The following is a 27,357-nucleotide window of genomic DNA, read 5'->3' as shown; positions in this document are numbered from 1 at the left end:
TATATATATATATATATATATATATATACACACAGTATATATATATATATATATATATATATATATACACAGTATATATACACACACACGCGGTTCTTTCAAAACAGCGCAACAAAAAAAAAGCCTCCATAAGTCCTGCTGCGCAAGTGCTAAACGATTGTAGTACTGCTACACTTCAGTAGGTGGCGCGGGTAGACCACTTGACTTGGTAAACAAGAAATCAACATGGCGGCACACAGTGTCTTCCGACCGGGTTTGTTCAACCACAAAGTTGCAATAGTGACCGGTGGAGCGACTGGCATCGGGAAAGCAATATCGACTGAGCTTGTGGAATTGGGTGAGTCATTTGGTTTGGTCTATTTTTTTTTCTTCCAGTTGTCCAGCTCCTTATCGAAAACCTTGGCGGACTTTGAGCCACGGACAGTCGCCAAACTTGCTCTGTCCAGTAAATACTGGACGCTTTCACCACCGTGATTTTAAAGAGTATACATTTAAGCATAGTGCAACGTTTTTTTAAATCATACAAGTAAATATGAAGAAGATTGGAAATCGCATTGAATTTGGTCATCACTGCCAAACTTGTCCACAGGTTGCAGTGTGGTGATTTCCAGCAGAAAAATAGAGAGACTGGAAGCGGCTGCCCAGCAGATGAGACAAAAAATTCCAGCTTCCAGCCCTGCATGTGTCACTCCTCTACCTTGCAACATCCGCAATGAGGAAGAGGTGCACACTCATTCAACTTAAAGAGACGGCCTTGTGATTAAGTTGAAATCAGCGATGCAGTGTACTTGTATACATCTACTCCAGGTGAAGGCTCTTGTGTCTTCAGTGCTGAAGCAGTATGGTCGCATAGACTTTCTGGTCAACAACGGCGGCGGTCAATTTAGCAGTCCGGTAGAGAACATGTCTGCTAAAGGATGGAAAGCTGTGATCGACACAAACTTGACTGGCACCTTTCACTGTTGCAAGGAGGGTGAGGCAATTTACTCATATTGACACTCCATGTTGGATGATAATACATGACCGCTCATGATTGCACTGCACAGTATACGCTTCATGGATGAAGCAACATGGAGGTGTGATCGTTAACATCATTGCTGACATGTGGAAAGGCTTTCCGGGCATGGCGTAAGTAGTCACCTTTGAAATGTAGACTAGTCCAAAAACTCTAATAAAGCCCTTGACTGTATTTATCACTCCTTGCATCCACTAAATAAAGAGTTCATTGTTTTTGTAGTGCAGCTCAAATGGGGAGTGACCACGCTGTAGGTCAGGGGTCAGCAACCTTTCCTATCAAAAGAGCCATTTTAGGCCAAATAAATAACCAAAAATCTGTATAGGACCCGCAAAATATTTGAAGATTGTGATGAAGGAAATAGTGTGTTATTGTTAGGCGAATGTACTGACAGCCCAAGATCGGATTAAAGCTTCACCGCAACACAAAAATATGACAGCAGACATTCATTTTCTTCTCCCATTCATCTTCTATTTTTGGATATTTTTTTTTACAGTCATTTTTCATATTTAACTTTTTATAAATTTTCTGCATCTTTTTCTTCATTTTTTTTGACATTTTCAGGCTTTTTTTTGCTCTTAATTTTCTGACTTTTTTTATTTATTTATTTTTGCAATTTTGTGACATTTTCTGCCTTTTTATTCAGTTCTCTGACATTTTTGGGCAATTTTATGGACAAATTCTTGTAATTCAGCTTTTTCTCTTCCTTTTTGGACATTTTATGGCCACTCTTTGGACATTTAGGTTTTTTGTTTAAAAAAAACATTTTCATCAACCTTTTGCCTCTCTTTTTCTGACAAACCACAAATTTGGACTCTGACATTTTTGATTATTTAATTATTCTTTTTTTAATTTGTGGTCAATTTTTATGGCCCATGGCACATACTAAAAAATAACATCTGATATGGCCAGGTTTCCATCCAAATGTTTCGAAATTTTTATGGAAATTTTGTGAAAATGCGCAAAACGGACTTATGCCCATTTCCATTCGCTCTTCTTTTGCGAATATGCGCCGCGAGATGACGTTGTAGTGGCGGAAGATTGTGACAATGGGGAGTTCCAGGTGGGAATGTTGGTTTTGACGGACTGAACGGAAGTAGTTTGTCTTGGTTGGCTTCCCTCCCTCATCTTACATTGAGACCTGATGTTAATAAAGCCATCTAAAATTTTATTAATGTTTTTTTCTTTAATTACTTATAAAAAAAGAATCGTGTTTCTTTGTCTCCCCAAACATATCTTACTTTATCATCCGCCATTTATTCTGACTACAAACGTGCGTGTGACGTAGTATCGGTCAAAACGTGCGACGTATATCCGGTCTTGTAGTCGTTTATTTGCAAAACCTGTTTCCATCGCCAAAATGCGTCCTTTTCCTTTTTTCTTTACGCTTCAAAAACCACCACCTCCAAGCGTAAAAACTTTTTTTTGCGAATTTTTGGCTTTTTTTCTGTCGAATTTCTAGCGTTTCCATTCTGTTTATATTTCGCAATTCTTGAAAATTCGAATATAAAATAGGTGGATGGAAACCCACCTTATGACTACTCCTGTTAATAATAGTAATATAATATATGTTCCGCTAGTAATGAAACAAAAAGTTATATTTATTGATTAGGGAGGAGTGTATGATTCCGAACACAGCCGTTGTCTCACTGACAGCCACACAGGTGCAGCCAGGGCAGCGGTGGATAATTTAACAAAGAGCCTGGCCGTTGAGTGGGCTGCTTCAGGTGTCCGGGTGAACGCTGTTGCACCGGTATGCACGAATTTAGACTTGTTAGATTGCCATAAATATTTGATATCATGGTTGTTTCAAGCTAGTATTCTTTTGGCCGTAGGGCACAATTTTCTCTAAAACGGCCATGGAGAACTACAAGGATCTTGGACCAACACTTTTCAAGATGTCTATCCCTTTTAGTCCTGCAAAGAGACTGGGAGTACCAGAAGAGGTGTGATTTGTGACCATTTCAACGTGCCATAACACTCATGATGCTTATATACCGTGTCCTGTCCTCCCACTAATTTTGTTTGTGTGGTCAGATCTCCTCTGCAGTTTGTTTCCTGCTCTCTCCTGCCGCCTCCTACATCTCTGGAGCCACACTGAAGGTCGATGCAGGGCAGAGTCTGTACCACTCCATGTGGGAAATACCCAGTATGTTGTATTTGGTCGCAGTAATATTTCTATGCTGGTTGTTGCCCTATACACAAATTGTGCACTGTTTTACAGTACTTTCATGTACTCTGTGTGTGTGTGTGTGTGTGTGTGTGTGTGTGTGTGTGTGCGTGCGTGCGTGCGTGCGTGCGTGTGCGTGTGCGTGTGCGTGTGCGTGTGTGCGTCTAGATCATAGTGCATGGCCCAAAGGTCCAGAGGGAGAGAACCTGGATGCACTAAAGGACCTACTCAATCCCAAAAGCAAGCTCTGATTCTATTGTCCCACGATGATACCACAAAAACACTTTGGCATTATAATGCTGGTTGATTTGGACAAAACACAGATATGCTGCGGATAAAATAAAATAAAGTGGCGTTTCTAGTACTGAAAGTATTGAATATGAATAATTATTTGTGACAATTGCTATAATAATGTGCATGTTAAACATGTTAATTAAATGTCATTACTGTTTCTACATGATACATTGTGCCTCAAATGTTAGTATTTCAAAGGTATTAAACATATGATCAACACTGCTTTATTACAGGCAATAAATGACTTTCAATGTGGCTGATTGTGAGACGTTCCATTGACACTAAAAAGTGCATTCAATTTGTTTCCTTTTTTATGTTTTTATTTTGCAATTAAATCTTTTGCATTATATATTTTTCCGAATTTAAATAAAATATACGAATCATCAAATTGACGTCGTTTGGTTATTTTGCCCCAAACCATTTGCCGTACTTCTGCCGCAGAGCAATAGAAACTGTCGTAACACCGCACAAGCAGAGGTCACAACACAGGATCAGGTACAAAGTGTTTTTAATAGAAAAGTATATTTCTAAAAATCGCGCCTATAATTTGCCTGCGTCATGTTGTAATAGCAGTTGTTTACTGATGAAGGCTCGTTTAGTACCGCAGAAAAATATTGCAGTTATGGCTAACGAATAAGCGCAAATAGCATAGCAATGCTAGCTTGAGCCATTGTTATTTTAGTGTTGAGCACAATCCATTACTTTATTGAAATTAAACTAACACACAAACCGCTGTGTCATTAATTGAAAGTCGTAAGTATCAGGTTGGTTAGGTTCCAGGAGAAAAAAAAACCTTCTGAAATCACCACGACTCAGGTGTTGTCTATGGCAATTTTTGATAGATTATAAAAGTAAAGTTACCATGCTTTTGGCTTCCCAATGTAGAACGATATAGTAGTGTTGTGTTTGTACACACTCTTGGTTTTCGTGTTAAAATGTATCTAGGTGGCAAAGTAGAACGAACCAGAACCGCTAGTCGTTGTTTATTTTTGCCGTAAATTGTGAGAACTACAAGTTCTGCGCCGGTGAAAGTGTACCGGCTGGTAGTATATGGCGTAGAGCGCTCGCCTTGAAGTAACGAAGTTACTTTAGGGGTTCATATACCTTATTACCGGTATTTTATTTTTATTTGCTATGTTTGCAATTTCTTGCAGTCAGTCCGGTGTTTTAAACGAGGTGTTTCAGATGAATAATTTTGACGTAGCTTGTGACGAATATGTAGACAAAATTACTGGACTGACATTGCTACATCTGTAACTGGGATTCAGAATCTGGAAGCCAGTTGAACCGTAACACGGCAGGTTACACATCAAGCTAAAATAACCCATTTGTGATTACAATTTACTGTAATCACGGTAAAATAGCTAATTCACGGCAGGCTAATGATTCCAATTCAAAGCCGTTCACGGCAAAATAACTCCAACTGGAAAATAGTTGTTGGTTAGTCAACCGTGTTGACTTTGTGGTTAGAGTACTAGTGAATTCTTGTTGCACATTCATAACAGGTGTTGTCAACATAAATCCAGTGAGGCTTACTAAAATCATTGATTATTTCTTTAATATAAGCATCTATAAACAAAATCAACAATCTTATTTCCAAAGCAGATCATTTGGTTGCTGTACTTTGAGTCTGTGTTTTGAAGGTAAATATGCTCATATGTATGCACTCGTCAGTATGGGAGGTGACCATGGCCACAACAAGCTGTCCATGCCAGACTGGCGGCAGTGGAAGACTGAGGGCACGCCGCTAGAGTTTACACAGAAAAGGTTGTCAGCCAGGGGCCTCAAGGACCCTTGGGCCCGGTGAGCATTTACATAGAGCTAACTTTCTTTTTTTCCCAGTACTCGTGACAAAATGTGATAGTGCTGTGATTGCTTACTCAACTGCGTCTCTTTCTCCCTCTGCTTGTTTAGCAACGAGGCATGGAGATACTCGGGTGGCTTTGCACGTCCCGTGACTATTACCAATGTGCTGTTTAAAGGATTCAAGTGGGGCTTTGCTGCCTTTACTGTTGCTCTGGCTGTTGAGTATGCCCTGTTCCCACCAAAGAAGGGCTCCCACTAATAGTCCCCACTCTTGTCCCCAGTATTCTTTGATTCTAAAGCTATTCTGAATTCATTCATTCATTAAATATCTCTTTGTTCACCACATGGCTTCATTTATTATTCCTACACAATAATGTGCAGCTCTCCCTGCATTGTCCTCCCCCGCCTCATGAATCGGACATTCCAAGTGCTAATCTAATCTTGCTTTCTCTTTCTGATCAGTTTCTGACAGCAGAACTTCAAACATTTAGCCGTCAAGACCATAAAAAGCAGCACAATTGTAGCAAATAGCGCTATTACGTCCAGGCAGAAGTACTGGAACCAGTTGAGGTGATGGACAGCTGCTTTAAGATGTTGGGCCCCTTTATGCCGCATCACAAACTCGGTCCAGTACACAGAAAGGTCCAATGGATCAATGGGACGATCTCTGTGTAACGCGGACAGCCTTGTTATCTTCTCTTTGTACCTAAAAGAAAGACCTTTGATTGGATCCCCTTCGAACGTTTAAGGCCGTGTGTTTACACTGAGGAGAAGAAAAAAAAAAACTTACCTCGTGTCATTAATAACCTCATTCAGTCCCTGCAGCAGTTCTTCTGCAGTGATGGATGAAATATCCAACACCACTCCCACTCCTCTACTCGCCATTCTTTGTGCATTGTCAGGCTGCTCGCCACCGATCGGCAGCATCAGCATGGGAACGGCATGACAAAGTCCCTCAAAGAGACCATGCGAGCCAGCATGAGTGATGAAGGCCCGAGCTCCAGGGTGAGCTAAAAGTTAGTAGACTCAATAAGAAAGCATATGGATTGATAGCCATCCATCTATGTATTTATAGCCAGGCGTTTGTTTACCTAGTAAATCATTTTGGGGTACCCAACTCATCATCTTTACATTTTCTGATGTATTATCAGGAACATGCCCAGAATATCTCCATATTACCTATGGGGAAAACATGTAGAAAAAGTACTGCACTAAAATATGAACAGACAGAATATCATTAGCTAAAAAATATTTGCACGATAATTTCGGCTTTAAATTGCCAATGCAGTATTTTTGAATTAACCTCTCAAAAGATGGAAGCCTACACTGTCGCATCTTTTTGACGTTACCTTCTGTGGAATCTGTCTGAATGCTTCAAGGAAGACTTGTGTGATCTCAATTGGCATTTCTGTAAATGAAGTGCCCAGTGTGAACACAACAAATCCATGTTCTCCTGACACCCAGGGCTCCAAATCCTTTGACAAAGACACAGTCGGCATTACGTTTACATTTTACCGCATTCAATGTTGCAGTCATCCATAAACATACTCGGTCCTTACTTCAGGCAGAGGATTCCTCACATTGCAGTTGATGCCCCCGACCGGCACCATATTAGGCATTAAAGGGCGTGGGAACTCCATCGTGAAGTCGATCCTGTTCCAACATATTTGTTTAGAGCAGAGGTTTCCAAAGTGTGGGGCGTGTCCCATACCAAAACAAGGTAACTGATATTAATGGATCGTCTGCAATTGTGCAATTTCTATTTGTAAAGAGTATAAAAAACGGAAAAAAAACTCAAAATGCGAATAATGCAGATTATGATGATATATATATATTTTTTAACCAACAGTATATAAAGACTTGGTGGAATAATAGATTGACAGATTTCACGTTTGAATGTATGACGTTTGCAATGTCACCTGTGCAGCCAGATTGCAGAGTCCGAAAGAACCTCAGCTATCCCCACGTCCTCCTCCAGGAACTGCGAGGCAATTTGGTCAAAACGCCAATACATGGCTCGGCAGAGGAGCGGCTCCAGCGCACTCACCTGGAGGACACAGGATAGTTAAGAAGCTTGAGCTTGACACTTCATGAACTCATTTCCACCCATTGACGGCTATAGACGTCAAAAATTTATTTGAACTATTTCTATTAGAGTATGAAAACCTAGAATTTTATTTTGTGTACATTTAGAACAGATGTAAAATTTGTGATTAATCGTGAGTTAACTATTGAAGTCATGCAATTAACTCATTCACTTCCATTGACGGCTATAGACGTCAAAAAATCATTTGAACTATTCATATTAGTTTAACATTTTTTTCCACTTTTGTTAACAAGAGTATGAAAACCTAGAAAAAAAATTGTACATTTAGAACAGGTATAAAATTAGTGATTAATCGTGAGTTAACTATTGAAGTCATGCGATTAATTACAATTTTTTGACACCCCTAATTTTTAACAATATTTTCTTTAAAAAAAAAAAGAGCATTAAAAAATGTCTAGGTCTTCATACTCTTGTTAACAAAAGTGGGGAATAGACTAACTAATAGAAATAGTTCAAATGATTTTTTTACGTTTATAGGCGTCAATGACAGTGAATGAGTTAATTACAATAAAGAATTTTAATCGCCTGAAGCAATTTAAAAAAAAGAAAAGATTATTAAAAATTAGGAGCCTCAGGCGATTACAATTTGTAATCGTAGTTAATCGCATGACTTCACTAGTTAACTCAGGATTAATCACACATTTTATATCTGTTCTAAATGTACAATAAGAAATTCTAGGTTTTCATACTCTTGTTAACAAAAGTGGGAAAAATATTTAAACTAATAGATATAGTTCAAATTAATTGTTGACGTCTATAGCCGTCAGTGGCAGTGAATGAGAATATACTGTATATATTAATACAAGCATTTTTAATTTGCATGACAATATTCACCAAAGTGTTGAGGGCTCTTTGTTTGAAGTCCATTTTATCTGTGAGGCCGGTGAAGAAGCGAGGCACAAAGGAAGGCGGCGATGGACACCCTGTAGACTGCATGTCCAAAAAACACGGAATTCCCCTCAGTAAATTAACAGTGGGAATACCTGAAAGTGATCCAGATCCATGGTCATGAGGAAAACAGTAACTGAAAAACCAAATCACATTCCTTTTTTTTTTTTATCCTCTTCTGTGACTTCCTAGCTTCCGCTTAAAAAGAAGTCAACCCCCAAGAAAGATTCTTGATAATAATATGTTCTATGCAGCCCCGCTAGTCTAAATACGATATTCTGGTTAATATTGCATTAGTGGAATATGAGTTAAGCAGTAAAATCCAGCGGTTATTATCAAAATAAGAAGGCGGCCATTTTGCCACTTGCTGTCGAGTGAAAATGACATCACAGTTGCTCAGGTCTCAGGTAACAACCAATCACAGCTCAGCTTCAGAAAACAGGTGAGCCCTGATTGGTTGTCGCCTGAGGCCTGAGCAACTGTGATGTCATCCTCAGTCGACAACAAGTGGCAAAATGGCCGCCCCCTGAGATGGATAAAAACATCTGGATTTTGCTTCATAACTCATATTCCACAAATGTAATATTAATCGGAATGTCACGTTTAGACTAGTAAGGTTACATATAACATATGATTGTCAAATGTTTAAGGTTGACTTCCCCTTTAAATAATCATTGCTACTTCCTGGTCCACAACATTACCCTCTATTACTTAACTTCTCTCTTATATTTACCTCATGCATCAACTTCTCAAAGTATCATTTTTATTCATCCAAAACACATTTCAATCACTCAGTGTCCATCCTGGCATGTCATGTCTACTTTAACCTTACATCTCTGTGTGTTCTTGTTTACTCCCCTTTCAGGTTTAACAAATACTTGAAATGATCCATAAGTGTCAAATGATGAGGCCAAGTGCTATAGAAAATAGAAGGATATCCCAATGCTGCAGCATTCACCTAATTTCCGAGCTATTAAGGCCCCTGTAGGCACCATGGGGTCTGTCAGGACAGCGTCAAATCTCTGGAATGAGGAGGACATAGAGTTATCCACAAAAGAGTTACAATGTAGACAAAATGATTATGAACTATTCCCAGTATCTTCACCATTGTACTCATCTTGACAAATACACAACTCACAAAAAGTTAGGGATATTCCACTTTCGATGAAAATTTCAAATAAAATGCACGGAAACATTTGCCGCTAACTTTTTAGCCCAATAATGTATTTTTGGCAAACGCAAAAAATTCAATGAGGTTTTATTCAGTTACTCACCTGCTGAGCCAGATGCGAGATAATACTGGCATTGAACAGAAGGCTCTCTGCAGTGGTGTGAAGCATTTCTATAATTCTTTGTATTTGTGAGAATTTCTGCTGCATTCTCTCTATGAAAGGCTGCGGGGATTTTTGCAACATGTCTGCGTTCTTGGACATCACCAAGTCAACAAACGCCTTGTCAAATGGAAGAGGGTAGGTCAGCGTCTCATAGTGCTCCCCTGGACCAATCAGTATCGTGACCTCTGGCATCACAACAGTGACCCGGTGTCCACGCCGACCCATTTCCTGAGAAATGGCCTTCAGACCCACCCAGTGACTCCCATCCATTGGTACCACCAGCAGTTTCCCCACATACGAGCCGGTGTGACCTTCAGGGATGTTGTCGCTTGCTTCAGATCCTTTGGCCTTATCCACAGCGTCGGCCATGTTTAGCAGCAAGAGCGCGCACACGACTATCCTCCTCATGGTTGTCCTTTCCTGTCTGGGCAGCACACACAAGCATATTTGAAGAAAAAGAGGACATGAAATCCCCTCTGAGGATATCCTGTGTCTTACTTGCTGAAATTCCTCTGCATTTGTAGCGTTGCGTGTGTTTAAAGTCCTCCCTGTGAGATGAGGGAGTTGTTTGATTAGGCGTAATCAGTCATTTACTTCCGCAGTCGATGGCTTACCATTCAAATATAAGGAACCAAGGCGTAAACATTATAACATTATTTTGTGTCTGGAAAGCGGTTAAAGCATTTAGTTATTATACTTGAAAACCGAAAAATGTTCTTTACAAATAATTGTATGCACCTCCACAAGTCTAAACACGACATTCTGATTAATATTGCGTTTGTGGAATATGAAATAAGCAGCAAAATTCACCCTTTTTTAGCCAGTATTTAAAATCAATCTCAGGAGGCAGCCATTTTGTCCCTTGCTGTCTGAAAATGACATCACAGTTGGTCAGGTAATGACCGATCACGGCTTAAGGCCTCGTTATACAGTGGAACCTCGGAGTTTGAACGTCTCGGACTAAAACCAAAAAATCGGAGTAAAAAAATGCCTCGGCGTTTGAACTCATTTTCGGAGTTCGAACACCCAAGCAAAGCAAGCTAAGCTGATTAATGGATTTGCACCGCCTGCACTTACAAACACAGTTGCCTTCACGGAAACTATTTGAGGGGGAGAGAAAAAAAAGCTGAGTATGCCATCAAACCGACCAATCGCGAGCGATGTTACGACCCGCCATCTACGGTGCATAGAACATATTATTGTAAAGAATAATTTTGGGTTGGGTTCCTCTTGGGAAAAAAAATAAAAAAAATCCTACCACCAATTACTACGGAGCGGCTAGCAAGAACGAACTGGAGCAGCTAAAAACAGCGGCTACCGGCAGAAGCTAGCAAAAGCGAGATCAAAGCAGAAGGAGAGCAGCGGTGGGAGCCCGAATCACGAGACTCCGCGATGGCCACCTGCAGGCCCCAGCTGCACCACACTCACTGGCAGTCGACCCATTGGGTCCGACTCTACCTGCAAGCACCACCAGAGGAACTACGTGTGCAAGTTTTCCTTTGGGTATCCGGCTAAAAGTCAGAATTCTGTAAGGTGCAGCACAACCTACCGGCTCTATGTACAAGAAATATAGTTAGCAATTACTGGACCGACAATTATATTTTAAAAATGTACACTGATGTGATGAAACATATTTTTTGCATATTATTAAAATTCACTTTAAGAATGAATGACATATTAGATCACCACTAGATGGCATTAAATCCTACAAACTATCCCTATATGAAGCACAAAGGTCGCATAATGCTTTGGGGCTGTCATGGCAGATGTGTGCTGACTCCCATTCAACATGAGTTTGAATGTGATTGATTAAATATAAACAAGTCACATTCTTGAATTATAAGAGGGTGGGCACACTTGTGTAACTGTCAGAGGTGGGCTTTCCAACAATATTGACTATCAGTCCGTGAGTGACGAATTCCCACTTCGAATGACGGGAAACATTGACGATTGTAATGCGGTTCGGATAAGGATTGACAATGATGGCAGGGTGTCACGACTGTTGACGATTGCCGAAGGACGGGCGCTCAAAATTCATTGACACGCCCACCTCTGGTAAGTTTTCAAGATATAGGTCATATTAACATGGGACGTTCTGAAATTGTTTTTTTTTCTTTTTTTTTGTATGCCAGACAAAAATGCCGTTTGTATGTTTTTTTTTATTATATATATCCATGGCGACAGACATCTAACTACCTTGTTTAAAATTCAGGCACTAGTGGACATTCAATATATCCGTTTATTGCAATTAGGTAAAAGATTCACAACCTTCTGTGTTTATTTTCTACTAAAATACAAGGGGCACAGACAAACTGCAAAATAACCTTTTAATCATTTATGGCGCAATAACAAAACTATTTTCATATACTGTGTCAGTGTATGGATTTTGCTTGTTTTGACTTCAGGATACAAACTCCGAGATTGCTCAATCTGTCATCATCCATGATAGTTACCAGTTGTCATGCTAATATTTACAATGCAAATGCTCATACAGATAAAGAACAATAAAAACTAGTACTGTATTCGGAATAACACATGACGACCTAACCGAGCGCGTCAATTACCTGCAAGGTGAACTAGGGCTCACTCTCCACTTCTTCCGGTCTTTCTATCCTCCTGTGCCTTGAGAAGTTAGCTGATCAGATCACTTCTTCTTGCCAGTATCAACTTTCCTTGGTATAGTGTGTCACAAAGATCACTGTAACAAACAAATCAACTTTAGTCGCTTTATGAAGTTCAGTCCATCTACTTCAAACTGGTTCGAAGTTCAAACTGACTTGCCACCTCCAGCATGGCGGAAACGCTGACAAATCACAGCAATGTAAAAACCCTATACTTGCGTCTCTGTATGTTAATTTACTTAACTTGTAATCCGCATATCCGAGTAGTTGCACACACCGAGGCCAACTCTCACGTTTTATCTATAACCTCGAAGCTCCTCCCTCCTTGCTTCTTTGTTTACGTTTCACGCCACCTCCCACCAAAGATCCCATCCCGAATACAAGCGGAACAGAGGAGCGTAAAGGACCGTCAAAATATTTTTGGGAGAAATTAGATGATCGTTCGTCGATGACATCACAGCATAGAGACGCCATTCATAGATGACGTCACGTCACATGCGCGAACGTGTTACGTTGCTCTACCAGTGCTGATGGTATCGCAACACTTGTCTACCGTTTCGCAGCTCTTCAGCATGATCAAGGCCTCCTTTATTGAGTCCAAAGGTCCAAGTTCAAGTCAAGATGAGATAAAGAGTAAACCTTAAGACAGGAAAATCCTATTGATGGTTGGCAAAATCAAATTTTATAACCTCCCGTTGGATGAAAAGACTGTGTTTTGCCCATCACGGTCGACTCAGGTTGACCAATCAGATGGCTTGCCCAAGTGGAGGAGAGGAATGTAAACACGACGTCCATAAGCCATGTGACGTACATTTTACAAGTGCGGCGATTTTAGAATGTACATGCATCAACTAAGAGATGTTTCTAATATTGTGTGAACTAGTGTGGTCACAATACCAACATTTTGACTTCGATACTATACCTGCTTAACTCATTCATTGCCATTGACGGCTATAGACGTCAAAAATTCATTTGAACTATTTCTATTTAACATTTTTTCTACTTTTGTTAACAAGAGTATGAAAACCTATATTTTTTTTATTGTACATTTAGAAGTTATAAAATATGTGACTAATTGTGAGTTAACTCGTGAAGTCATGCGATTAATTACGATTAAAAGTTTTAATTGCCTGACGCCCCGAATTTCGCATCAGGCGATTAATTTTTTTTATTGTAATTAATCGCATGACTTCAATAGTTAACTCACGATTAATCACACATTTTATATCTGTATTTCTAAAAAAAAAAATCTAGGTTTTCATACTCTTGTTAACAAAAGTGAAAAAAATGTTAAACTAATAGAAATAGTTAAAATACATTTTTGACATCTATAGCCGTCAATGGCAGTGAATGAGTTAAAATACCCCGATACCGGTACTGAAACGGTACCTGGACAAAAATCTAAAACATCAGCAAAAGCAGCTAAATGATTTATATTTTTTATTAATTCAAAATATTAGGATATATACGTGTTAATTTATGTAAATACTGTATATATGTATGTATATACTGTATGTGCTTTCACATTGCATGCCATATTTTTGAATTACTGTATTTGACTGCATTTGTTGTTATCCGTTTTAAATATTGGCAACACTTTGGCACTCCAATGACTCAATGTAATGTTGCTTGAGTGTGCGTGCATGTCTCTGCTCTTCTCCATTACGCTCCCAATTAGTCGAACGTGTAATCAAATACTATAAACTGGGAACAAAATAATTCACACTCGACTTATTTTTCAAGGAAAGTGTCAAAAAATGTGTCACAACCTGTCGCTCTGTCAGTCATCTGGGCTTTTTCTATGTATAAGTGTGATTTCCTAATGTGTGCCTGTTCGTTGAACGCACCTTGAATCCACTGCAGCCAGCGCCAGGAGTGATTGTTGCTTCCCCCCCCCCCTGCTTTTTCGCGAAAAAACAACAACATTTGCTCTTGTTACAAAACGTCATGTCGGTTTGCTTGCCGTGGCTGTCAGCCATGTAAGAAACAAAGTTCCCTGGACACTTTGCCAGTCGTACTTCTCAACGAAGAGTGGACGGCCAGCGAGAGCTACAATTAATTAGCGCGAGCGCTTGCAGTGTACAATGCATGAAGGCAAAATCAAATTTTATAACCTCCCGTTGGACTGTGTGTTTTGCCGATCACGGTCGACTCATCCTGGACCCCTAAATCCCTCTTTTTCCTATTGAGGAAAAAGAAGCATGAGAAAACACACATCACCTCTGTGTGGCAGTGCCAGGGAAAACATTTTGCAAATAATCCTTACTTTAGGGTGGAATTTGTTGTGTTTTGAGGAGGAGAAAGGGCAAAATAGGAGCCAGGCTTCAACTGATCAAATGGTCCATTGCTACACACACACACACACAAAGATGCATGTTAGCCAAAAAGAAGTGCTTATGGAGATGCAAACATGATGTGTGCATAATGTGTATGTTACTTACATTACTCAAATAGGAACTTGGCTCACCACCACTGGTGCACAACTGACCGGCAGAAAAACATTTATGGTTATCAACCTGCTTGAAAATATACATTAATAACAATAACATGTAACTAAGTCATCATATAATTTATTTGAAACACTAAATCAAGTAGACAAACAGATATACAAGGGAAAAACCATTGAAGTTAATTTAAGAAGAATATAATCATACAGTATTCTGAGTTTTTTTAAGTATTGTTTTGCAAGCATGTTCGGAAAAGTCAGGATGTGCATAGTTAATTATGCTTTAACCATCATTCACATTTGAAACATTAAGTTAACACACACTGTGGCGTTACCCAAACAGGAATCGGCTAAACAGAAGATCTAAGAAATGCTGGCAGCAGGAGTTGTCAAGCCCAAGGGGCCAAGGGCAGTGCCCATTCTAATCTGGAAGATGAGACATGTACACTTGAAAAGGGGTGTGTAGACTTTTCATAGCCGCTGTAGCTCATTATTATTCCTATAGAACAAAACATCAGATGCAAAAGTCCGGGAAAACTGGCCTTGGGGAGTGATCATAGCTTGATCCAGGTCTTTGGAGAGAGCAATAGGCGGAACTGCTAGCTGACAAAATATTACTAACAACTAACAGCAAATAGTTTGTTATATTTAACTACAATAGCTCACTTAAGTGGTTTATTCAGGTATCAGTACTTTTCTTCAATGTTTATTTTTAAATGACTTTTACTCCCTTCCATCCATCCATCCATTTTCTTAATTAAAAACAAATTCCTAAAAATTTTGTGTGTGTGTGGGGGAGACAGTTACGTTTTCAACCGCCACAAGGTTTTAACAAGGTTAAAAAAAAGAAAAACAAAGATGAAGAGTCAACAGCAGTTGGGATCTTGAACGATGGGGATCTTTAAGGGCAGTGACGACAACGGTGATGTAACCATGACATCAGCGCAACAGATTCAGAGAAGCAAGACCTGGCCTTAATTTAGAGAAATGTTGCTGTTCTCTGATTCAAGGGCAATACGTGACGAATGCAATTGTGCAGCCTTAAGGAAAATCACAGGCTTCTGGCATTATAGTAATAATAATAATAATATTAATAATAATAAAAACAGCCTCATGGATGTAAAAGTATTTGCGCAGCTGCTAAGGAGGTAATATATTTGTCTTTTTCTTTCTTTTATTTATTTTTTAAGTTTTTTTCCCCCCTCGCGAGTGCGATGCATATATTCACTTCACTTTAAAGTTGATGAAAGTGGGAAACTGCGCATTTTTTGTTTTATTATGTATCAATAAGTACATTTCATACTTTTTTACTTGTATTCAAGTAAGGGATTCTGTCCTACTTTTATCAGTCTTTTTTCTCCATCAAAAAACAATGAATGTATCGAATTGTTGAATTTTATTGTTATTTTATTGTATGTGACGTGATAGAGTGATAGACTAATACCGCGAGAGGGCAGTGTTTACTAAAGTTAGTTTGCTGTGGAGCAGACGATCGAAATCATTGAGTAGAAGAAGAAGAAGAAGAAGAAGAACTAAAAAATGAAAATGAACATTTCTGAAAGAAAAGTCGTTGAGCTTATGTGGTATAATGTTAAGATTTAAAGTTTGACGTGGAGTGCTGCTATGAAAACGCCAAGTTCGCCAACGCAGGCAGACGGCGTACCGTCTAAGTGAGTTGAACGCCGTTTACTTCTTTGTTCTGATACAGACGCTTCTTGCCTTTAGCTACCTACAAATGTTTTTAGCAGTGTTAGACAAGCCGAGATACTTAAAAGTGTGAATTTAACTTCTGAGATACAAATATTTGTTAATATTATGTGGTCTTAAATGTCAGGAGTTGCTGTTTTCATTTCACCTTCACGACTTAATTTGGCTTTAATGTTCAAGTGGTTTTGTTGTCCTCAATTCAACAGCACTCCAGATGAAACCGAATATGGATCCGTTTGTGTTGAATCACACAGTGAAAAAAACCAACTAAATGTTTTCCTTCAAAGGTGAGGTCTAACGTAAAGGCAGTGGATTTTGCCGTGACCGACAACTCTCCTGCTAGCGTTATTTTGCCGTGAACTGCTTTGTTTGGTCAATCGCTGGCTCGAGTCACTGGGCGTGGTTCCTGCCTCGCTTCACCCCCTTCTGTGTCTTTTCACGAAGTTTTCATTTGGTTTTGCAATAATAAAAAAAGAGGCTGTTATCGACATTAAGTTGGACGCACTTTTCGTCTTTTGTGCAACAATCGCGTCTTCTACTAAATGTGGAAAATCCAGTAACTTCAATTCTTCAATACACGGGAAACTAAACTGCTCATTTACAACTCCCGGCTGGATGCAAGAAATAGTCTTTTTTTTTTTTTTTTTTTTTTTTTTTTTGTAAAAAGTGGGATTTGAACCTGAGACCTAGCACTTTTGGGGCAACCACTTTAAACCTTCAGGAGTTGGTGCACATTTACTGGCGTATAATTCTTGTAGTTGTCACATGACTCACGGCAAAATAGCGCTAGGATGCGAGTTGCCGATCCTGGTAAAGTATCCACTTGGATCTTAAAATGTTGAGTAGCTGCTTTGTGGATTCATTGATGGATAAAACTCTTATGTTTTTGTGTGGTTATGCAGCTCTCTAGGGTACAGCCTGAATTGGAGAGTCACCATGAAGACTCGTCACGCTTACAGGTTTAAAACTGCTTCGAAGAAGAAGCTTGACAAAAGTCTCCACCTGAATGAAGATGAAGTCCGACGCCTGGTTCCGGATAAGAGGAGGACGACATTTGATGACAGCAACATTAATAAGGACGATAATAGCGTCCCTGACATGATTGATGTCATCAATAGTCATGTGGCGGAGAATTCAGAAGAGGGTAGTAGTGTGCAAGTGGATGATCGAGGATTAGATGAGTCATATGAGCAATATGGCTGTAGCGCTGCTCCTTCCCTTCTGAATGACGCATCTCCCAAGAAAAATGGAAGACCACCAACAGACCTATGCCCATCCTGCCGGAAGTTCTACCAGAGGGCAAAGAGGCTGAAAAGGCCCATCAAAGATAAATGCTTGGATAATAGTAAGTGTACTTGGGGTTGTTTATTGCAGGGGGTTGTGTCCCAGATCCACCCGCGATAGATGAACGTCAGTGATACAGAGCCCGGGGCCTGACATGAACACCGGCTACACCGGCTATTGTGGGTTGTTTCCATCAGTGATGGATGACGCCGTCACTCTCACGTGACACTTTGGCGGGTTGACTTTTATATTCAGACTCGCTCTTATGGCCAAAAAGTAACGTTTAAGATTTAAGACATCTTTATTGTCCCCAAGGTGCAATTTGTGGTGCAGCCAGCAAACACAAAAGACAATACACAAATGCACACAGTAACATTATAAAATAAAATAAAATGTCTACTCTAAAGTGACCCCAATAAGTGCAGTATGCCTAAGTAAATACTAGAACTAAAAGCTAAAATAAAACAACCATTTCAACAAATAATGAGCTAGTTGTGCAATTATTCGTAAAAAAATAAGCATTCTGCCGGAATGTGTCGACAAATGCCAAAAGGTAGATGCAATAACTAGGCGCCTTAAAGATGCATTGAAGAGTTCAAAACGTTCAAGCATTTTCTACATCATGCATGCTCCACCAATACCCAGTTGAGTACAAAGAACCCTGACTTTTTAACTGCGCTAATGCCTATCAGCTTTTATGGGGCGAACATTCCCCAGTTTCTTGGGAGGTGGTATTAGCGAGCGGACGACACAATTGGGATGGAAACGGAAAAAAACGACAAACAAACACAGCCCAAACTCAAGCTCAGACTCCAAGAAAACCGGGAAAAAAAAAGAAACGTTTATTGGAGCACACATACTCCCAACTAGACACAGGGTGCAGTTACGTTTTAGGCCAGAGGTGGCAGTCGTAAGTTAAAAAATATAAATAAAAAAGTGACAAATTTCACAATGCACCAGATGACAAAAAAACAACACTACTTTGTTTGGTGTGTGTTTCAGATCCCACCTCCTTAACGTGTGATCAGTGGGTCCTGCTCAAAAAATGGGCGCCAAGTAGGCTACCTCGCTCAGGGTAAGTCGAACCTTTGGTGGAATGCTGTAAGTGTCCTGTGATCCGCGTGTAAATGAAGAGACTCGATTTTGTTTTGCCAGGAAGCTTTCCCACTGTGCGCTCCATCTTTGCACACGTTTAAAGGGGAAGAAAAATGAAAAGCAGGATGACCATCAAAACTTGTGCTCAAGGCTGCATATTTTCCTTCGGAGGTAAGGCTTTAAAAGTCACATTTCCTATCATCGACAGGACAATCGACATCTTTTCTGTCAAATGCGATGAATGTGTTTGTGTGTCAGGAACCTCAGGCGGTCCCGCAAAGTGCCAGCAAGAAACGAAAGGAAGACCAAACGGAGGAAGAGGGCAAGAGATGATTTTTGGAGTTCGCAGAAACATCTCCGCGCCAACAACCCACCGCAGGACAACCGTGGCAACGATGACGATAAGCGCAGTTTTGAGTCGAGTTACGCGGGTCTTGATGTTGAGGGATTTCACAGTGGAGAAAGCGCAGACGACTCGGACGGGACCACTAACGTTCCTCCTACTTTCTCCTTGGAAAGCACCAAGCTCGAGGCCGTCCTACGAAAGCCGAAAGCACCAGCCAAGAAGACTGACTTCCACACTTTGCTCGCCCAGTTACGCGGCAGCACCAGCAGCATTTTCAAAGAAAGCCGATAGTCGTCACTTGCAGCTTATCACATTGCTGAAGTTGGTTGTGAGGTGCTTAAGGAAGTCCTGTTAATATTTAATACAATGGTAGTTTTATTTATCTATGTTTATATATGATGTTGCAGTTGAAAGTGTATTTAGAATTCCATTTGAAATGGGTCCATACTTTTCTTTTTAATGCCACTGTTGATGAAGAAATGAATTGAAGGCTGTTGTTCGTAAACATTTAATTTTTGTTTCACATTTGCAGTTAAACTGTCATGATTTTTTTTCCTGAAATAAATTTGAATTGAGTTTCCTTTTCTCTCAAACAGCAAAATCACTACTGTATTGAAGAACAAGACTGCATGGATGTTTACTGGTACCTTTTGTTTTCCACAGTGCTTGTTTTCCCCCCTCTGAAAATAGATGTGATAATGATAACTAGACATGTACAATGCACTGAGCAAACTGAAAAATAACTGCATTAATTCGGAAGGAAGACAACAGACATTCCCTTAAGTTTAATGTCCGAGACAATATAAAACTCAGATAGCAGTGAACCTTCATTTTCATGTTGTTTTCAATGGAAAATAGTCACGTGATCTTATTCAAATGATGGACACGCTTGTAAATTGTGAAGGTTTTGTACTAAAATTGTTGCGCCAGATTTTCTGCACTTGATGACGACTATCTTGCACGGTAAGCAACATTTAATGCCTTGGAAATTCTTTTGTATCTTTGTCCTGACCTATACCTTTAAACGATGACCTTTCTCCAGACCATGACTTGTGCTGTAAAATATCACTACCAAAGTGTCAGGAAAAGCCTACTAGAACGTCTGAACTCCATTTTGTTTCCCCCCCAAGGCCTTTATAGGTGTGTGCCGAGTCTGCTGAACACAGCCACATCTCCAGGTGTGACAGGGTGTTGCACACTTGTGCAACCATATTTTCTCAGTTTATTTTTACTCCGAGTCTTGAAAGTTGAGTTGGGTTAGTTTTGCTACAATTTATCTCAGTCTATGAAAAACGAAAATCAAAGAAATTGCACGTCGAATTATTATTTTTTTTTTAATACAAATGAGTTTCTTGATATTTGATTTTTTACAATAAAAAAAAAATAGTCCCATCCTAGGCCTGTCAAAAATCAGTGTCAGGTATCCGTCAACGTGTTTTACTCAGTATTGTTGTTCCTGAGATTTTTCAAGCTGATAGGAGTGAACCTGAAGGAAGGGAGGGGAGGTTGAGATAAGGGACTGGCACTCTTTAGAAAGTGTAACACTTTGGATTTGGGAGTTGGTTTACTGTTTGTTTATGGGATTAGTCTATTAGAAGACAGGAAGTGTGTCCGCAGACCTGCGCCACAGTGCACAGAAATGAACAGAAAAAAAACCCCACGCAGCCTTATTTGAGTAAAATTGATTCCCGGTACAAATGGTGTACACTGATCAGCCACAACATTCAAACCATTTGCACAATCCAAGACCTACTGATGTATCAAAAAGTCTACACCGTAAAGACAATAATAATCGATTATAATTTGAGGCATTCATTCTGTAATGTTTATTATTGTGGCTTTAGCACGACATGACACCGTCAGGTAGGCTACTTTTGAGCTGATTTAGCTGACAGTGAAAATATTAACCAGGTCTCGGTAGTCGCATAGCATTTCATTTCCACAGTCTAAAACACACAGTAGTAATATTGAAAACTTAATTATCTTTATAAATACAATTTTCTTATTTCGTTTGGATCACTTAAAATGCAAGTGATGATGGAGGTTTTTTTCTTCTTCATATAAATATGACATTATTTCATTTGTACAAGCCTGAAAATGACAAATCAAGACATTGAATTTAAGAATGTGTGTCGAAATTGTGTCTGAGTGCTGAAAAACGGTATAGGCTGGGAAATTAATTGAATTGTTGGAATGTGAAACTTGAGATGTTCAAGAAATGCGGAAGGAGATAAACGTGTAATTACTTGTTAATTTCAGAATTTTATTGTGGAATTTTGTGAATGTGGGAATTATTGGAATGTGAAAGTAGTTCCTAAGATGTCTTGAATGAGCTGTACTATTTTAGCTTGGATTAGTTTCAGTCATGAAATGTTGAAAGAGGATGTAAATGTGTAAAATATTTAATTTCGGAATTGTATTAAGAAGTTTGGTACTTTTACTGGGAAAAGTGGGAATATGGAAAATAGTCAATAAATCTTATATATAATAATAATAAATAAGGTGTGAAAGGGGTAGAACCGAGACGATTGGCAGAATTTAAAAAACATTTTTTTGGTGTAGAATATCAACCTCCATCTCTTGGCAAACATCCTCGTCATCATCATCGTCATCAGTGACGAAGAGAGAACTCTCTCACTCCCCCACCGACCGAATACACACACGCGCACGCACGCATTGTCTGTACCTCGTTGTGCGTTCTTTCCGATTGCCAATAGACCTTGGCGATCACAAAGCCGGGGTCCCAGGGCCAAAACAATTCAAGCGGCGCGCACGCACAGGACGGCATCCTGTGATAGAAGCAGTATCAGCACCTGACACCTCTCCAAAACAGGAAAAGCATTTTGGCAGGAACACAGATGGGTTCGAGAGTTTGAGGGAGGAGCACCAGCACAACTATAAAAATGCCCCACTGGAGTCCCAGCCTCACTCGGCAGAGAAAGGACAGTCCATCATGTCGTACTATGAGGTAAGCTTTTTTCCCAAAGAATTCAGCGACGACGGCGTCCTTCCTTAACTTAATCATCACTTTTGTTTCCAGCACATCCTCTTTGACTACGAATATAATGACACCAGTTCTGGCTCTGGTTCTGGTGATATCGGGGTGGATCTGGAGGAGCCTTGTGAGGTGGAGCACGTGATGACCTCTGACTTTCAGCAGGTCTTTTTACCTGTGGTATACGCCCTCATCTTCCTTTTGGGCATCACCGGAAACGGTCTGGTGGTCTTTGTGCTGGGCTGCCAGCGTCGGTGAGACAGCCGGATGATTTGTCCTTTGAAAATTTGCCGGTAAAAATCCCAAACTTATTGTTCATTTGTGTTGTTTTTCAGGTCCAAATCCAGTCTCACCGACCGGTACCGACTGCACCTCTCAGCCGCCGATCTCCTTTTTGTTCTGGCGCTCCCGTTCTGGGCGGTAGACGCGGCGCTTGCAGACTGGCGCTTTGGCGCGGCCACCTGCGTTGGCGTGCACGTGATCTATACGGTCAACTTGTACGGCAGCGTGCTCATCTTGGCATTCATCAGTCTGGACCGCTACCTGGCGGTGGTCCGAGCCACAGACACCAATACGGGCGGCCTGAGACAGATGCTGGCACACAGATTGGTCTATGTTGGTGAGTGACTCGCTTCACTTTTATGCAGAGGTGGCAAATCCAGGTCCAGAAAGTAAAAACCCTGCCACAGTTTGGCTTTAGCCCCTGGTGCTAGCTAGTGAGCTCCTTGCTAGCTCCCATGCTGCTCGTTTACCTCCTAGGGAGCCAGCTAGCTAGCACCAGGGGCTAAAGCCAAACTGTGGCAGGGTTTTTACTTTCTGAACCTGGATTTGCCACCTGTGCTTTTACGCTATCTCGTCTTTCTTTCTTTCTTTCTTTCTTTCTTTTATTCTTTCTTTTTTCTTTCTTTCTTTCTTTCTTCCTTCCTACTTAACCACCATCCGTTCTCTAATCTTTGCAGGTGCCTGGTTGCCCGCTGGTCTGCTGGCCGTTCCCGACTTGATATTTGCCCGAACTCAAGAAGGAGGTGAGGGAAGCACGCTGTGCCAGAGATTTTACCCGGCGGAAAGTGCTCCTCTCTGGGTGGCGGTCTTTCACCTGCAGCTAGTCCTCGTGGGCCTCGTGATCCCGGGTCTGGTGCTTCTGGTGTGTTACTGCGTCATCGTCACCAGACTGACCCGGGGCCCTCTCGGGGGCCAAAGGCAGAAGCGGCGCGCGGTGAGGACCACCATCGCGCTGGTGCTCTGCTTCTTTGTGTGCTGGCTGCCCTACGGAGCGGGCATCTCTGTGGACGCCATGCTGCGTTTGGAGGTTCTGCCCCGCAGCTGCAACCTGGAGGCCGTCCTGGGCGTGTGGCTGGCGGTGGCTGAGCCCATGGCGTTCGCGCATTGCTGCTTAAATCCGTTGCTGTATGCGTTCCTGGGGGCAAGTTTCAAGAATTCGGCCCGCAGAGCCTTGACATTGAGCCGAGCATCCAGTTTGAAAGTTTTACCCAAACGGCGCAACGGGGCCTCGACAACCACAGAGTCTGAGTCGTCCAGTTTACACTCTAGCTAGTGTTGGCTTATTCTGTAAGCGTGTGTGTGCGTGTGTATTGTGGAATAGAAATAATCTGAGAATTTAAGGAACTGCTGGCGGTCTTCTCTCAATTCTCTTGTAAATAGTCTCTTTTGGATTTCTTGTCAATGCTGCTGTGCTTTTACTGTACTGTTTATAATAAATACAGACAAAAACTTTTGAAATTCTCTTGTCATGTTTCGGACTGTAATCTTCATGACTAAAAGGAGTTTATTACAATAAGAGTAACACGTCTTTAAAGTCAACCCAAAAATATTCTTTAGAATAAAATGTGCCCCACCTAATGTAAAATGAAAATGACATCACAGTCGCTCAGGGCTCAGGTAACAACCAATCATCACTCACCTGTTTAGTCATGTGACATTCGCAAGCTGAGCTGTGATTAATTGGAACTCGTTACCTGAGCAACTGTGATGCCATTTTTAGTCAAAAGCAAGTGGGTCTGACAGCTGTTTTGAACTAATTTTTAGGTGCAGAATCCAAAACTGAGCTTAGTTTTTCTCTATCACGTCAATTATTTGAGCTTTAGAATCCCCCCCCCCAAAAAAAAATCACATAAATAAATAAATGTGTATATATGTTAGTGATACACAAACATAAAATAGTTACAAGCTTTGAAACGTGTTTTTTTTAAAACAGCATAAAATGAAAGAGTACTTATAGCAATATTTCCCATGGTTACAAGGTTAACTCATTCACTGCCATTGACGGCTATAGACGTCAAAAATTCATTTGAACTATTTCTATTAGTTTAACATTTTTTTCCACTTTTATTAACAAGAGTATGAAAACCTATAATTTTATTTGTACATTTAGAACAGATATAAAAAAAATTGTTTTAAGCAGTATAAACATTTAATGCAAAAAAAAAATAAACCAATTGCTCCCCAGTGTAATTAACATTTGTTAATGTTAATAAAAACTGACCATTGTCCACTTTGTGGGGCCATATTTTTGATACAAAACAGAATGTGCTGTTATTCTAAAAATGATCAAAGGGGACAGAAAACGGAAAACAGTCAACACATCTGAAATCAGAACCACTCACCATCATGACATATTAATCCAGTCAACAGTTTGTACTGCAAAGGAAACGGTTCACTGCTTCTTATGGGAAAAATGTTGCAATCAGTTCCCAGTGTGACGTGTGCTTAATCTCAGCACCCTTGTACAGTATTACTTTACGATCAACCAACTGAATCCAAACGTGTGAAGCCACTGATTCGAAGCATGGATACAATAAAATTCCTGTGGAAACTGACGTGTGAAAACAGGTGAATCAGCCATATTGTGTGTGGGTGAATACACTGTATGTGTGGACATGTTTGTTGTGAGTATGAACATTTTGTTACGTGAGAGCACAGAGGGGTCAGGAGATGTCTTTTTCTTTAAGGACACAAGCATGTTGTTATGAAGAAAAACAATCGATAGAGAAACTTCATAAGTTTTTTTTTTACCGTACTCAAATGCATCTAAAGCACAATTTTTTTTTTAATAAAACCAAAATTGTTAGAAACAATATGCCTCCAAAGTATAATGATTTTTTTTCATGTTTCATGTCTCGTTATGGTTGTGTATGCACCTGTGCTCGTCAGTCCATTTCTTGTGTCTACCAATCAGTTCCCCCAGCTACTTGTGTATTGGTCCAGGGGTGTATTTCACAAAGCAGGTTTAGTCAGAACCCTGGGTCAGGAAACCCTGAAATGTGGGAAACTCTGCGTCTTCCATTTCAGAAAGGCAGGTAATTGAAACCAGAGGAAAAGAGGTACATTTAGTCAGTTTCATAAAAAGAGGTAATTTAAGCTATTGGTCAGTTACCATAGCAACATTGTCCATGTATCAAACCTAGTCGGTGGCAGGTTTTTCACAATGAACCTCAAGGTTTTCTCTGTCCACGCCTTCTTTCAGCCATATTTCCTCATTCATAAAGTTCGCTAAGGCGAGTTTTTGCGTAAATAAGCCTATAGTCTAGAGCGTAAAGTTCACTTTTGTCACAAACATGGCATGTCCTTTTGACAAATACTTTTTTTTGATGAAGGTGCCGCAATATTGCGCAGGGATTGTTATCAGACCGCGCGTATATATGCTGGCATTTCCGGACAGTTATCTTCTTTTAGAACATTACCGTTTCACATCACAGTCCATCATCTACATACACAACTTCATCCGTCCTTACGTTTGCAACATTACCGGTGCCGTAGTCATGTGCTCACATCACAGCATATATTGTGTGTTGCGCTCCGTTTTTTTTTCTTCTTATAACCGTTTGCATAATATTTTATAATTCATCTTAAATCAAGTGCGCTTCTCCCCCGCAGGATTTCACCTAAATGAAATTAATTAAGGAGCTACAATTCAACCGGTTTCCCCTGTAATATTATTGTGATTGCAAAGGACTACATTTAAATGTACGCATTGACCCGACACCGGAGCATCAACGTTCTTGTAAGTGGAGCCGCTGCGGTGTTTTTTCTAAAGACATGTTCAAATTCGCCATATTAAGATTAATTTAATTAATTAAATTAAGATTTCCAGTTGAGAGGGGTAAAAAACGCGGAAGCAGAGGGCGGTGCCGCGCTCTGCTTCCCTGTTGCCATGGTGACTCGACGAATCGGGGCTCCATTGATGTGGTCTTTTTAGTGTAGCGGTAATTCCAGGTGAAACTACTCTGCGTTGATATAATTACCTCAAATCAGCTGTCCTGGAACCGAAAACTCTCTCAATGTATGCCAACTGGCTGTTTAGGGTTAGTCTCAATGTTTGTTGAACATGCTTTGTGAAATGGACCCCAGGTGTTTCTCATTGTGTCGTTAATTTACTTGTATAGCTCCTTGCTTCTGTTCAGTCTTCCGGGTTCATTTCTTTGGTTTATAGTCCCTTCTCTGTTATTATGTTCCAGTATCCTAGACTGGAGAGTTTTGTGTGAGTGTTTGTTACTTTTGACTTGGGTTTACTTGATCTTGCTTTAATTTAGTTTTTGTTCATTCCGAGGTGCCTTATTTTTACGACAACAATTTTCACTTGCCAGTATACAGTATACATTCAAATGTATTTAAAAACGTTCAAACATACTCACAAATACATTGGAACGTACTCGCGAGTGGATTACAACACAATTGTAGGCTAATTGCTACAAACATAGCATATTTTCCCATGATGCTCATGTATTATAAAAATTAAGATTGAATATGCAACGCCTTCAGCTCGACATCCATTACATGTCATCAAAGTTAGGAGCTAGCAGACAATTAATAGTTTGAAGTAGGGATGTGCGAGTACTGATATCAGATATCGGTACCAATACCAAGCTTTATTCCAAGGTATCAGTTTATTTTACAATCAGGAATTAGAACTTAGAAATCGAAGAATAGAAAATTGCCATTCATTTCATGCAATTTTGAGGAAAATTTCCCGATTGAGATAGACATACAGTGTAGTTTTAAAAATAATGACATTTTTTCTTTTGGGGGGGATTTTTTTTTTTTTTTGTATCATAAATACTAGTATTGGTATTGGTACTGTTATCAGTTTCATTTTGGATTTGCATTAGCCTTTCGAGGGATCCTTATACAGTGGTTGACTTATTTTAACACTTAAGATGTGAAAACGTTGCTACGGAACAAATCGGAACTAATGGATTTTGTTCTACTATGAGGATTCCACTGTGCAGAAT

General features: G+C 40.1%; 4 protein-coding genes across 10 annotated transcripts; 3 read left to right on the top strand and 1 right to left on the bottom strand.

Annotated features, from left to right (window-relative positions):
• The first annotated feature begins 195 nt into the window (after nucleotides 1-195).
• On the top strand, nucleotides 196-5,628 carry pecr (peroxisomal trans-2-enoyl-CoA reductase). Of its 2 annotated transcripts, XM_086098890.1 has the most exons (10): nucleotides 196-337; nucleotides 590-723; nucleotides 808-973; nucleotides 1,047-1,128; nucleotides 2,672-2,768; nucleotides 2,851-2,961; nucleotides 3,053-3,164; nucleotides 3,354-3,432; nucleotides 5,154-5,282; nucleotides 5,394-5,628. In XM_086098890.1, the coding sequence occupies exons 1-10, from the start codon at nucleotides 226-228 to the stop codon at nucleotides 5,542-5,544; spliced, it is 1,173 nt and encodes a 390-aa protein (XP_085955016.1). In that variant the 5' UTR covers nucleotides 196-225; the 3' UTR covers nucleotides 5,545-5,628. The 2 variants fall into 2 exon arrangements, with proteins under 2 accessions (XP_085955016.1, XP_085955008.1); XM_086098882.1 differs by lacking the exons at nucleotides 196-337; nucleotides 590-723; nucleotides 808-973; ... (3 more) ...; nucleotides 3,053-3,164; nucleotides 3,354-3,432 and adding an exon at nucleotides 3,905-3,974.
• LOC147182041 (UDP-glucuronosyltransferase-like) lies at nucleotides 5,016-12,623 on the bottom strand. Of its 6 annotated transcripts, none has more exons than XM_086098836.1 (12): nucleotides 12,480-12,623; nucleotides 12,179-12,312; nucleotides 10,113-10,162; nucleotides 9,555-10,038; nucleotides 9,239-9,302; nucleotides 8,227-8,375; nucleotides 7,205-7,332; nucleotides 6,845-6,938; nucleotides 6,635-6,760; nucleotides 6,377-6,464; nucleotides 6,076-6,295; nucleotides 5,016-5,991 (listed from the first exon to the last, which is right to left on the bottom strand). In XM_086098836.1, exons 3-12 carry the CDS (start codon nucleotides 10,130-10,132, stop codon nucleotides 5,721-5,723), a joined length of 1,644 nt encoding a protein of 547 aa, XP_085954962.1. In that variant the 5' UTR covers nucleotides 10,133-10,162; nucleotides 12,179-12,312; nucleotides 12,480-12,623; the 3' UTR covers nucleotides 5,016-5,720. The 6 variants fall into 6 exon arrangements, with proteins under 6 accessions (XP_085954962.1, XP_085954995.1, XP_085954970.1 ...); XM_086098869.1 differs by having other exon boundaries at nucleotides 9,867-10,038; nucleotides 12,392-12,578; XM_086098844.1 differs by having other exon boundaries at nucleotides 9,555-10,034; nucleotides 12,392-12,578.
• Nucleotides 12,624-16,170: 3,547 nt separating this feature from the next.
• On the top strand, nucleotides 16,171-19,693 carry LOC147182040 (uncharacterized). Its single transcript, XM_086079642.1, has 6 exons — nucleotides 16,171-16,351; nucleotides 16,595-16,675; nucleotides 17,291-17,733; nucleotides 18,675-18,747; nucleotides 18,828-18,938; nucleotides 19,026-19,693. Exons 1-6 carry the CDS (start codon nucleotides 16,305-16,307, stop codon nucleotides 19,402-19,404), a joined length of 1,134 nt encoding a protein of 377 aa, XP_085935768.1. The 5' UTR covers nucleotides 16,171-16,304; the 3' UTR covers nucleotides 19,405-19,693.
• Nucleotides 19,694-21,957: 2,264 nt separating this feature from the next.
• LOC147182039 (C-X-C chemokine receptor type 4-like) lies at nucleotides 21,958-23,800 on the top strand. The gene is made up of 4 exons (XM_086074967.1): nucleotides 21,958-22,081; nucleotides 22,154-22,362; nucleotides 22,444-22,727; nucleotides 23,068-23,800. The coding sequence occupies exons 1-4, from the start codon at nucleotides 22,067-22,069 to the stop codon at nucleotides 23,661-23,663; spliced, it is 1,104 nt and encodes a 367-aa protein (XP_085931093.1). The 5' UTR covers nucleotides 21,958-22,066; the 3' UTR covers nucleotides 23,664-23,800.
• Nucleotides 23,801-27,357: the final 3,557 nt, after the last annotated feature.

Source organism: Leptonotus elevatus, chromosome 1 (genome assembly GCF_054856555.1).
Source record: "Leptonotus elevatus isolate MCC_2025b chromosome 1, RoL_Lele_1.0, whole genome shotgun sequence".
NCBI lineage: Eukaryota > Metazoa > Chordata > Actinopteri > Syngnathiformes > Syngnathidae > Leptonotus > Leptonotus elevatus.
Note: the sequence above shows the minus strand (reverse complement) of the source record. Positions and strands in the feature narration are given on the sequence as shown.

What these genes read in the sequence shown, in the direction of transcription:
- pecr (XM_086098890.1), top strand. Translation starts at nt 226, where the DNA reads ATGGCGGCACACAGTGTCTTCCGACCGGGTTTGTTCAACCACAAAGTT. An exon ending in CTCAATCCCAAAAGCAAGCT is followed by an intron (nt 3,433 to 5,153) that starts CTGATTCTATTG and finishes TGCACTCGTCAG; the next exon opens with TATGGGAGGTGACCATGGCC. An exon ending in CTCAAGGACCCTTGGGCCCG is followed by an intron (nt 5,283 to 5,393) that starts GTGAGCATTTAC and finishes CTGCTTGTTTAG; the next exon opens with CAACGAGGCATGGAGATACT.
- LOC147182041 (XM_086098836.1), bottom strand. Translation starts at nt 10,132, where the DNA reads ATGCAGAGGAATTTCAGCAA. An exon ending in ATGCAGAGGAATTTCAGCAA is followed by an intron (nt 10,039 to 10,112) that starts GTAAGACACAGG and finishes TGTGCTGCCCAG; the next exon opens with ACAGGAAAGGACAACCATGA. An exon ending in GAGGTTATTAATGACACGAG is followed by an intron (nt 5,992 to 6,075) that starts GTAAGTTTTTTT and finishes TCTTTCTTTTAG; the next exon opens with GTACAAAGAGAAGATAACAA.
- LOC147182040 (XM_086079642.1), top strand. Translation starts at nt 16,305, where the DNA reads ATGAAAACGCCAAGTTCGCCAACGCAGGCAGACGGCGTACCGTCTAA. An exon ending in AGTAGGCTACCTCGCTCAGG is followed by an intron (nt 18,748 to 18,827) that starts GTAAGTCGAACC and finishes TTGTTTTGCCAG; the next exon opens with GAAGCTTTCCCACTGTGCGC. An exon ending in CTGCATATTTTCCTTCGGAG is followed by an intron (nt 18,939 to 19,025) that starts GTAAGGCTTTAA and finishes TTTGTGTGTCAG; the next exon opens with GAACCTCAGGCGGTCCCGCA.
- LOC147182039 (XM_086074967.1), top strand. An exon ending in GTGCTGGGCTGCCAGCGTCG is followed by an intron (nt 22,363 to 22,443) that starts GTGAGACAGCCG and finishes GTTGTTTTTCAG; the next exon opens with GTCCAAATCCAGTCTCACCG. An exon ending in ACACAGATTGGTCTATGTTG is followed by an intron (nt 22,728 to 23,067) that starts GTGAGTGACTCG and finishes TAATCTTTGCAG; the next exon opens with GTGCCTGGTTGCCCGCTGGT.